The sequence below is a fragment of the Psammomys obesus genome, unplaced genomic scaffold (genome assembly GCF_907164565.1).
Source record: "Psammomys obesus unplaced genomic scaffold, mPsaObe1.curated_primary_1811, whole genome shotgun sequence".
Classification (NCBI taxonomy): domain Eukaryota; kingdom Metazoa; phylum Chordata; class Mammalia; order Rodentia; family Muridae; genus Psammomys; species Psammomys obesus.
Window position 1 is genome coordinate 15635688 of NW_026585742.1, and position 12483 is coordinate 15648170.

General features: G+C 40.6%; 1 protein-coding gene across 1 annotated transcript in view; it reads left to right on the top strand.

Annotated features, from left to right (window-relative positions):
- Positions 1–5184: 5184 nt before the first annotated feature.
- LOC129670528 (DNA repair-scaffolding protein-like) overlaps positions 5185–12483 on the top strand; it is a gene marked incomplete at its 3' end in the record, with an annotated part of 244997 nt that continues 237698 nt past the window's right edge. Inside the window, exon 1 of the mRNA XM_055599034.1 lies at positions 5185–5239. Coding sequence (XP_055455009.1) covers positions 5207–5239 — 33 coding nt within the window. The remainder of the gene's footprint in view (positions 5240–12483) is intronic.

Below are 12483 nucleotides of genomic sequence, written 5' to 3' on the forward strand. Positions count from 1 at the left end.
AACCATGTTTATAGCAGCATTATTTATAATAGCCAGAACCTGGAAACAACCCAGATGTCCATCAACAGAGCAATGGGTACAGAAATTGTGGTATTTTTACACAATGGAATACTACTCAGCAATCAAAAAGGAGGAAATCATGAAATATGCAGGCAAATGGTGGGATCTGGAAAAGATCATTCTGAGTGAAATATCACAGAAGGAGAAAGACAAACACGGTATATACTCACTTATATAGACCTATAAGATATGATAAACATAATGAAATCTACACACCTAAAAAAGATAATCAAGAGAGCGGACATGGGGTAAGATTATCAATCTTCGTTTAGAAAGGCAGATGGGATGCACATTGGACATATGACAGGAGTCTACTGAGCGCATTTGAAAGACTCTAACTAGCAGTGTTTTCAAAGCAAAGACTCATGACCAAACCTTTGGCAGAGTACAGGGAATCATAAGAAAGAAGGGGAGTTAGTCTGATGAGGAAAGGATAGGAGCTCCACAAGGACCAAATATATCTGGGCACAGGGTCTTTTCTGAGACTGACATTCAACCAAGGACCATGTACGAATGTAACCTAGAACCTCTACTCAGATGTAGCCTGTGGTAGCTCAGTAACCAATTGGTTTCCCATAGTGAGGGGAACAAGGACTATTTCTAACAGGAACTCAATGACTGGCTCTTTGGCCTCCCCACCCCCCAAGGGAGGAGCAGTCCTGTTAGGCCACCGAGGAGAGCTTTGCAGCCAGTCCTGAAGATACCTGATAAAACAGGGAGGAGGTCCCCCCTATTAGTGGACTTGGCAAGGGGCATGGTGGAGATGAGGGAGGGAGGGAGGGACTGGGAGGGAATGAGGGATCGGGACACGGCTGGGATACAGAGTCAATAAAATATAACTGATAAGAAAAAATAAAATTAAAAAAATAAATTTGTCATGGAATATTTTTTTTTTCTCCATCTATGTTGATTGAAAGCTTTGTTGGGTACAATAGTCTGGGTTGGCATCTGTGGTCCCTTAAAGTCTTCATGACATCTGCTCTGGACCTTCTGGCTTTCATAGTTTCTGTTGAGAAGTCTGGTGTGATTCTGAAAGGTCTACCTTTATATGTTACTTGGCCTTTTTCCCTTGCTGCTTTTTATATTTTTTCTTTATTCTGTAGATGTAGTGTTTTGACTATGATGTGATATGATGTTTTTCTTTTCTGGTCTAGTCTATTTGGTGTTCTGTGATCTCTTGTGTTTTTATGGACATCTCTTTCTTTAAGTTGTGCTGTAAGCGGTGATTAATTTTTACTATTGATTTATCTTCTGGTAATGCTGCTGTTAATTCTAAGCAGCTGTATAACCAAATCACCACACAGACACTGGGATTTCTTTAGTTAACCTAGAACACAATGTTGGGCGAGTTACTCCTTCTCCTAAACCATAGTTTCCTAACATTTAGATTTCCCACATTATACTTGCTTTTTGTGAAATCTTAGGTCTGGTTCATGCTCCACGTATTTCCAAAATCTCTCCTCCAGCTCCGTCTCTAAGCTCTCTTCTCACCCCTTCTTTTTCCACTCATTTCTTGCCCTCTAGCTCCTCCCACTCATTTTCTGCCCTCTAGCTCCTCCCCTCTTTCCTGTCCTTTGGCTCCTCCCAGCTCAACATTGTGTCTAGTTGCTTTATTTGGAAGTTTACACCAAGTTGAGATAGAATGCTTAGAATGAGTATCACAATGCAATATCCAGATTGAAACCAGAGAGTGGGGGGTAGAAATCAGCATTTGAATGAACAAAGTTGGGAAAAATTTCTTCTATGATTTTCTTGAAAATATTTTCTGGATCTTGGAGACTGGAATCCACTCTTTTCATCTATTCCTATTAGTCTTAGATTTCATCTTTTAATGCCATCCTTGATTTCTTGGATGTTTTGTGTTTGGGACTTTTTCAATTTTACTTTTTCTTGAGAGAAGTATCAATTTTGCAAGTGTATCTTCAGCTCCTGAGATTCTCTCTTCCATCTCTTATATTCTATTGGTGATGCTTACCTTTGTGGTTCCCGATCTTTTAGTTTTCTAGTGTTTTCTCTGTTTGTGTTATCTTGTTTTTTTCTTTTCTTGAACATCCTTTTTTGGTGTGTGTGTTTTCTTCATTGAATCTAATTCTGTTTTCATTCCTTGCACCATTTTCTTCATCTGTTTGAATGTGGATTCCTGGCTTTTTATGATGGCCTCTATTTTTTTTTTGTTTGTTTTCTCTCTATATGCTACTAATTGTGCCTCTACTTGTGTCTCTATTTGTTTCGCTGTGTTTGCCTATATTTTTTTTGAGAGCTTTGTTCATTTCCTCTTTATTTGCCTACATGTGTGTGTCTATTTCTTTGAGAAATTTATTTGTTTTCTCCTTGTTTGCTTGTAATAACTGGATAAGCATAGCTTTAAAATATTTTTTTTCTGTGTTTCTGATGAATTTGAGTATCTATTGATTTTGGGGGTTGCTGGTGAATCCATGATATCCTGATTTTTTTTTTTTTGATGTGTTCTTACTCTGATCTCTGGCTTATCCTTAACCTTCACTGTTTGTTCCTGGAGTTTGTACTTCAGAGTGTGTCCGTCTTTCTCTGGTGTCTGGATTATTCTTCAGGAAAATAGGAGAGGTCCCCTGGTTTGAGAATGTGCATTGGTGTTTCAGTTCTACCTAAGGGAGGAAGGTCCACAGGCGCAGATGCATGAGTGTGGGGGAGCAAGCATGTGCGGGTACCTGGAAATGTGCCTTGAAGGATAGATAGGTTGCTAGAGAGTGTAGATGTTTGGAATGTGGGGCAGGGGAGGTACAGGCGTAGGAGGGGTGCAGGGGCTGGCTTTGTTCATTGGTGCAATTCACATGCGTAGATTCTTTGAATACCTCAGTGGCCTACAGGCCTGTCATACTGTCCTTCTGGTATTCAGATCTGTCTGGGTTCTTGGAGTTGTTTGCCTGGACTCCACTGGTAGACCTGCAGAACAGGGGCTTCAGTGCTCAGATCGCTGTCCCAAGAATCCCTATGTTGCCCACACTGGGGCTAAGAGTAGGAGGGACCCAATGTCTGGCTGCTAGGGTAGAGGGACCCTGGATCTGGGGCTCTGCACACATTCACGTGAAGACACACTCACTCTCTAGCAGGTCTAATCGGAAGGCACAGGGGTTCACCCTGTTCTCTACTCTCAGATTTGGGCCTGCTGGTGCAAATGGGAGTGTAGGAGATTCGTCAGCTCAGTGGTGCTGCAGCTGCAGAACTTGGAGGTTGGTACAGCAGTCCACTCTGAGTCTAGCCACAGCAGCAAGAGGTGTCTTGCTGCTGGTGGGAGGCTGTTGGTACAGGTGTCTGCTGGGAGGTCCTGGGAAGCTCCTACAGCTGTCTGTGGACCTGGATGTGCCATCAGTTCTGGGTGGCCTGGTGGACCTGGGTGGCCCATACAGCCGGCAGCCCACTACTGGGGGACTGGGAGGCCCACCTTCTCTGTCTCAGATACTGAGCAGGGAGTTTTGGGCTAGGAGCAGTGGGCACTGTGGGCTGCTTCCACCAAGGAAGGAGGAGGGAGGCTCAACAAGGGGAAGTGCAAGGGATTGAATATTCGCCATTTTCAGTCCCCAGAAAAGTCCATGGTTGACCTAGATCCAAATGGTCTCCGCTCATGGTCTTCCTCATACCCAGGAAGGCTCAATGTCGATGTTTTGGCTTCAGCTGCCCCTCCACTCAACAATTTCGGAATTTCAGGCCCTCTGCCTCTCAGATACGGCACACGCTGGTTGCCACCATCTTGGATCCCCTTCGGTCAACTATCTTCCTTCTTTTCCAAGATTTGCCTATCCACCCTACTTCATGTTCTACACCCCCTCTGTGTGTGTGTGTGCGTGCGTGTCCCCTCAAACCCCCTGAAAGTCAAAACAAACAAACAAATATAAAACAAACAAAACAACACCAAAAACATGTTGTCTTGACTCTAAAAATATAAAATAATTCAGGTCTTATGTTCTCATTAAATCCAGGTGTGGACACTCATAACAGCTTGAGCTATGATATAAATCTAAGCTCTGCCATGACCTCCAGTGAAAAGTGCAGGGGAGTTTGGCTCAAATTGTAGATTCAGCAGAACCAAGGGACTCCAGGTGAGCTGTGCTGATCCCTTTACTAGTTTTCTCTGAAAGTTTTAATCCCAGATAGCTTAGGGTTCAATGCAAGGACAAAGAGCAATGATAAACATACATACTTCTTATCACTTCCACCAGATGTGTTCTTAAGAATCATGGTCAAATAGGAGCAGTAAGCATAATATCCTTAATGTCCTAAGGTAGGGAAAGGAAACGTTTTGTTCATGGTATTCCTTGGGCAAGAGGGGGGCGGCATGTCTCCTTGAAAAGTAAACAAAACTTTAAGGGAGAAGAGTTCATGCAGCAGGCTCATGTAGGAATGTCTATATTATATTCAGGCTCCAAGCTCTATGTATTCAGATAGATTTTTCTAAGTTTATCAGTAGTGATAACCTTTAATCATGCTTTGGTTTGCTACAATATTTTTCTTTTGGCACTGTTGGCACTACAGCTTTACAGACTCTTCCTTTTAGTGTAGTCCACATTAGATTTTTTTTCTTAAATTTTTTCTTTTCTATCTCACCAAATTATATTGAAAATATATAATTTTATATTTATGCTTGTTTTTCCGGCTTGTGTGCCTGTGCATTACATTCATTTATTGCACACTGAGCCCAGAAGACGGCAGCGGATCCTACGGAACTGGAATTGTTGATGGCTATTAGGCTCAATACGGGTGCTGGCAACCAAATCTGGGTCCTCTGCAAGAGCAACAATTGTGCTTACCCTGTAAGTCATCTCTTCAGTCCCACTTGCCATACTCTTTTTTTTTTAATTCTAGTTTAACTGAGTTTTTTTATTTTATGGTCCAATATTGCTCCACAAAACTGAATTTGAAATATAACATCTTGGTCCTGGTTACTGTTCTAAGGCCTTACTCACCTCCCAGGCTCACCAAGGGACATGAACAGTTTAGAGCAGCAGCGCCCTCAGGCGTCCAACCACTAAGAAAGCCCGCCTTAAGTCTGTGGAACCAGAGCCTCGGCTTCCGCAAGGGGCGGGACGCGGGAGAGGCCTGCTTCCGGGGGAGGGGGGCGGTAGCTTCCGGAAGGGCGGTGAGTGAGAAGGGAGGAAGGTCTTTGGAGGAGATGTCTGGAGGCGGGTGTCCCGGCACGTCCAAGGTTCGCTGGGCTGTTGCTATGGAAGCAGAGGGCTCCTCGTGGCTGGCCCTGGCGGGGTGGAGGGATATGGTGCACTCGTTTGTGGGCACGAGCGGGTTGGTGGCTTGCTGGTCTAGAGCCGGGCATCCTGTCCTGTCCTCCTGCCCAGGTCTTCGCACAATGGTCCTGGCAGCCAAGCGGGTGGGCGGCAGACTGGGACGACGATAGACGCTGCTGGGGATTGATTTGGAATGCGTGTGTTAGCTGGCGCCTGGCAGTTCGTTTGCCCACGTTTTATTCTGTTGCTTAACATACCAAGATAGCAGTGATATGTTAGACTAGCTCTTTTGATTTTTCCCAGGTATCTTTCCCTACACCTTGCTTTCTCGCCCAAACTTTCTGAGAGGAGTTGCTTTTCATGAGTCTCCAGCGGTCTCTGTATACTGTAAAAGCATGGAATACAGGAACGTACCTTCTATTCATTTTTCCTTCATTGTATTCCTTTGGATCGTATTTTGCCTTTTCAAAGTTTCTTACTTACAGATATGTGTTTCATAATTCTCAAACTTTAAAACAGCAAACAGTGCTTCATTCTCTGGCCTGCTCTTCATTTTACTGAAAAACCTGCTGAGGAAAAAAAAATCCCATATAAATGCTTCAACACCTTATCACTGCCGTTCTTCTTTCTCAAACCAGCCCTGATAGACTACACTGTGAACTTTAAGCAAAAGTACATATAACGTATGACTGAAAGACCAATTCAATTTCAGAAAGACTAAAATGTGAAAAAAAATCAAGGAATTAAAACGTTGCTAAATCTAACATAAATTGTTTCATTATTGCAGCCTTTGATACCCTTGACACCAGTGTTTATTAAAAGCATCCCTAAAGTCCTGATCGCTCTCATAGCTCCTCATTTACTTTTACTTATTGCCTTCTCCAAATTTTGACTTTGTACTTTTTCTCCACTTTAAGAGTTTACCCCCTGAAGTCTTTAACATTGATTTTAGCTGCCACTATTGTATAAACAAGTTATCGTGTATTACGAAATCATTCTTTTAGTTTACCAGGCCCTAGCAATTTTTCCTTAGAAATCCAGTGTTTTTGACTTATTTATTTCTGCCCTCTTCATTCTATTATTTTTCAATAGTTTTTCTTGTCAGTAGTTGTGTTACTTATTGTTGTGTAAAAATTGCCTCAAAACTGAAGCAGCTTTCAACAAGTAATGCTAATAGGAATCCAAGTGTAGCTTAACTTTGTGGTTAAAGCCCAAGGTTTCCCACAGGGTCATCTCCCAAGTTCACTGAGGTGGTGGTTGGTAAGTTTCAGTTTGTTATTTCCACAGGGTGGCTCACAACAGAGCAGTCAACTTTCTCAAGAGCAACTAAGACAGGATCTTATGTAACACAGGCTGGCTCTGAATTCACTGTTTAGTGAAGCTAACCTTGAACTCATCCTGTCTCTACCTTTCTATTACTGGCATTATAAGTAGCATGTGCCACCATGCTTGGCTTTCATTTCATTTCATTTCATTTCATTTCATTTCATTTCATTTCATTTCATTTCATTTCATTTCATTTCATTTCATTTTTTAATTAATTTATTTTAGGTGTCGGGAGCAGGGCTCATAGCTAGTTTGGAACTTACTGTGTAGATGAGGTTGCAATTATCTTTCCTCTACCTCCCTACTGTTGTGATTACAAATGTGAACCACCACACCAAGCTTCATTTAATTTTTTTGTCAATTCTTTGAAGAAGGTACTACTTGTCTCATTTTATGGATGATGAAAGTGACTGCTAGCAGGAGGTTAAGGATTTTGCCCATGTGTACAGCAGTTGAGTAAAGAAGTGAGGATTTTATATTCAGGTTGTCTCTCATAGATCTTCCTTTGTGTTCAAGCTCTCTTTCACACTTTCCATAATATGGTTTAGTTCTTAAATTAATAGTCTTCTTTGTCAGGTAAGTTAGACTTCTTGTTACCGTACGTTTTTGGCTCTTAGTATTTGCTCATGAATGTCTTTTTTTTTTTTTTTTTTTTTTTAACTGTTACTGCTTATTGAAGGTAGCAAAGCCTACCTTTACTGAAGTTATCCCAGTTAGGAGCTTTCTTTTGTATTCCTGTGGAATTTTGTGTTTCATTCTTAACCATGTCATGACTTGTAAATATCTGATGAACTTGTGAGTATTCTAGGTGTGAAGAAACATGAAGAAATACCCTGATCAATAATCTTGAATATCAGCTTCAACCCTTTAACTTCCTGGTCATAGAGTTTTGGACAAGGCATTGTCAACCTAAATAACAGCTAGAGAGATATTTCTAAATACTAATGATACTAATTTGAGATGTGTAGTAAAATTATAAGGGCATTCAAAGAGATTGAGGCAAGGGAATAATTTTAAATATTATAAGAGAGAAATAAGGAAAAAGTGCATTTTTCTGATGTCACATTCTGACTTAGGATTTCTGTTGCTGGGATGAAACACTATGACCAAAGCAACTTTGGGAAGAAAGTGCTTATTAGGCTTACACTTCCACATGTCAGTTCATCATCAAAAGAAGTCAAGACAGGAACTCAAAACAGGAACTTGGAGGCAAGAGCTGATGCAGAGGCCATGGAGGAGTGGTGCTTACTGACTTGCTCCTCCTGGGTTACTTAGCCTGCTTTCTTATAGAACTCAGGACCACCAGCCAAGGGGTGGCACCACAAACAATGGGCCGGGCCTTCCTTTATTAATCACTAATTAAGAAGATGTCCTAAAGTTTTGCCTACAGTCTGATCTTATGGAGGCATTTTTAAAAACTTTTTATTGATTCTTTGTGAGTTTCACATTATGTACCCACGTCCCACTCATCTCCCTCATCTCCTGTTCTTTAGTATCCGCCCTCTGCCCTGTCTCTCATACTTCCCCTCCAAAAGAACACACCACACACACACACACACACACACACACACACACACACACACAAATAAATCAAGAAAATCTCATCCTGGAAATTGTGGTTTGTCATAGTGTGTCCCATAGTAAATCCCTCTGTCCATGTATCTTCATTTGCAAATATTCATTGCAGTGAGCCATTGGTCTGATTTGAGGTCTCCAGCTTCTGTCTCACCATCAATAATGGATCCTCATTGAAACTTCTCCTGGTTATCTTCTTGCTTCTACGTCATGGAGATCCTGCAGCTTTGGATTGGTCCTTTAATGCATCCCAACAGTTCACAGATGATGTAGATTATAGGGTGGAACAACTCAAAGCCCTGAATATGGGTCTGGGTGGTAGCTGGGCTGGCTCTCCTGGCTCTCCTTATCTGCACCACCAGGGTGAGCTCCCTAGCACTGCTAGCATGTTGGGAGATTGTTAAAGGATTTTTCTGCATCTATTGAGATGGTCATGTAATTTTTGGCTTCAAGTACATTTATATGATTTCATTTATGACTTGCATATGCTGAATGAGTTCTACATTTCAGGGATAAGCCAACTTAGTCATGGTGGTTAATCTGATGGATTCTGTTTGCAAGTATTTTATTGAACATTTAAAAATCTGTTCATAGAGGTTATTGACCTGTAACTTTTTAATTTAAAAAATTACTTTGTTGCTTCTTTGCCTATTTCTGGTATTAGGGTGATACTGACTTCATAGAAACACTTTGGGAATACTTACTCCTTTTTTTTTTTTTTTTTTTTTTAATAGTTTAAGAAGGTTATTGGCTATAAGTCTTCTTTGAAAGTCTGGAAGAATTCTGCTGTGAATCTCTGGTTCTGGACTTTTCTTAGTGGGAAGGCATTTTATTACCATTTCAGTCTTGCTTGTTATCAGTCTTTTTTAGGTTGCTGATTCATGTTTGGTTTAGTTTTGATGGTTTGGCTGAATCTAGAAATTCATCCTTTATTTTAGGTTCTTCAGCTCAAAGGAACACATGTATACTCTTTAATATTATGAATTTCTTTTGTATCTGTTTTGATGCTTTCTTGTATATTTCAGATTTGGGTCTTTATTTTCCCTAAAATTTTGAGTTGCATCGTCAAGTCATTTATTTGTGCTCTTTCTGATTTTTTTTAATGTATGCACTAAAAGCTATAAAATTTCATCATAAGACTGCTTGCAATATGTAAATTAGCTTTTGTTATGTTGTGACTCATTTTCATTTAATTCCAGGAAATATTTTAATTTTTTTAAATTAATTTTTCTTTATTTTTTATATTAATCACAGGTTATTTACTTTGTATCTCAGCCGTAGCCTTCACCCTCATTCCCTCCCAATTCTACCCTCCCTCCCTCAGCTCCTCCCTGCCCCTTTCCAAGTCCACTGCTAGGGGAGGTCCTCCTCCCCTTCCATCTGACCCTAACTTATCAGGTATCTTCAGGACTGGCTGCCATGTCCTCCTCTGTGGCCTAGCAAGACTGTTCCTCCCTTGGTGGGGGGTGGGGGTGAGGTAAAGGAGCCAGTTCATGTCAGAAATAGTCCCTGTTCCCCTTACTAGGGAAACCCACTTGGTTACTGAGCTACCATGGGCTACATCCGAGTTCTAGGTTATATCCATACATGGTTGTTGGTTGGAGAAACAGTCTCATAGAGGACCCCCATGCCCTGATATATTTTGTCCTTGTGGAGCTCCTGTCCTCTCCCAGTCATGTTAACTGCCCCTTTTATCGTATGATTCCCTGAACTCTGCTGAAGGTTTGGTTAGGAGTTTCCACATCTGCGTTGATACACAGAATAGGTAGAGTCTTTCAAAGGCCCTCTGTGGTAGGCTTTTGTCCTTTTACTTGTTTTTTCCTACTTCCCATGTTCATTCCATTTGTCTTTCTAAGTGAGGATTGATCATCTTACTCCGGGTCCTTTTTCTTGTTTATAGGTGCACATAATTTAGTACATTTATCCTATCTTATTGGTCTATATAAGTGAGTATATACTGTGTATGTCTTTATGCTCCTGGGATACCTCACTCAGGATGATCTTTTCCAGATCCTACCATTTGCCTGCAAATTTCATGATTTCCTTGTTTTTAATTGCTGAGTAGTATTCCATTGTGTAAAAGTACCACAATTTCTGTATCCATTCCTCCTTTGATGGACATCAAGGTTGTTCCCAGTTCCTGGCTATTACAAATAAAGCTGCTACAAACATGGTTGAGCAAATGTCCTTCTTGTGTACTTGAGCCTCTTTTGGATATATGCCTAGGAGTGGTATGGCTGGATCTTGAGGAAGTGCTATTCCTAGTTGTCTGAGAAAGCGCCAGATTGATTTCCAGAGTGGTTGTACGAACTTACATTCCCACCAGCAGTGGAGGAGAGTTCTCCTTTCTCCACATTCTTTCCAGGATGTGTTGTCACTTGAGATTTTAATCTTAGCCATTCTGATGGGTATAAGGTGAAATCTCAGGGTCGTTTTGATTTGCATCTCTCTGATAGCTAAGGACGTTGAGCATCTCTTTCAGTGTTTCTCTGCCATTTGATCTTCCTCTACAAAGAATTCTCTGTTTAGCTCCATACCCCATTTTTTAATTGGATTGCTTGACTTACTGCTTTTTAATTTTTTTAGTTCTTTATTTATTCTGGATATCAGCCCTCTGTCAGATACAGGGTTGGTGAAGATCCTTTCCCAGTCTGTAGGCTGTCATTTTGTTCTGATGACATGTCTTTTGCTTTACAGAAGCTTTTCAGTTTCATGAGGTCCCATTTATTGATTGTTGCTCTTAGAGCCTGTGCTGTTGGTGTTCCGTTGAGGAAGTTGTCTCCTGTGCCAATGAGTTCCAGGCTCTTCCCCACTTTTTCTTCTAACTGAATTAGTGTATCTGGTTTTATATTGAGGTCTTTGATCCACTTGGACTTTAGTTTTGTGCAGGGTGATAAATATGGATCTATTTGCATTTTTCTGCATGTAGACATCCAGTTGGACCAGCACCATTTGTTGAATATGCTGTCTTTTTTCCATTGAATGGTTTTGGCTTCTTTGTTGAAAATCAAGTATTCATAGGTGTTTTTGTTTATTTCTGGGTCCTTTCTGATTCTATGCCAATACCATGCCGTTTTTATTACTATCGCTCTGTAGTATAGCATGAGATCACGGATGGAGATGCCTCCAGAGAATCTGTTATTGTACAGGATCGTTTTGGAAATTCTGGGTTTTTTCTTTTTTCATATGAGGTTGAGAATTGTTCTTTCAAGGTCTGTAAAGAATTGTATTGGTATTTTGATGGGAATTGCATTTAATGTGTAGATTGCTTTTGGCAGGATATCCATTTTTACTATTTTAATCCTGCCAAGCCATGAGCATGGGAGATCTTTCCATCTTCTGATATATTCTTCAATTTCTTTCTTCAGAGACTTGAAGTTTTTTTTTCAAACAGGTCTTTCACCTGCTTGGTTAAAGTCACCCCAAGGTACTTTATGTTATTAATTTAATGGCTATTGTGAAGGGTGTTGTTTCCCCAATTTCTTTCTCAGCCCTTTTGTCTTTTGTATACAGGAGGGCTATTGATTTTTTTGAGTTAATTTTGTATCCAGCAACTTTGCTGAAGGTGTTTATCAGCTGAAGGAGTTCTCTGGTTGAATTTTTGGGGTCACTATTATATACTGTCATAGTGAAACTTTGACCTCTTCCTTTCCAATTTGTATCCCCTTGATTTCCTTTACTTGTCTTACTGCTTTAGCTAGAACTTCAAGTACTATGTTGAAGCGATATGGATAGAGTGGGCAGCCTTGCCTTGTCCCTGATTTCAGTGGGGTTGATTTAAGTTTCTCTCCATTGAGTTTGATGTTGGCTATAGGCTTGCTGTATGTTGCTTTTACTATGTTTAGGTATGTGCCTGTATCCCTGATCTCTCCAAGGATTTAAACATGAATGGATGTTGGACTTTGTCAAATGCTTTTTCAGCATCTAAGGAGATTATCATGTGGTTTTTTTTTTTTTTTCTCTTAGTTTGTTAATATGGTGGATCACATTGATGGATTTCCGTATATTGAACCACCCTTGCATACCTGGGATGAATCCTACTTGGTCATAGTGGATGATATCTTTGATGCGTTTTTGTATTCGGTTTGCAAGTATTTTGTTGAGTATTTTTGCATCAATGTTCACAAGGGAGATTGGCCTGAAATTCTCTTTCTTTGCTGGGTCTTTGTGTGGTTTAGGTACCAGGGTGACTGTGGCTTCATAGAATGAGTTTGGTAATGCTCCTTCTGTTTCTATTTTGTGGAATAGTTTGAAGAGAATTGGAAGTAGCACTTCTTTGAAGGTCTGGTAGAATTCTGCACTGAAA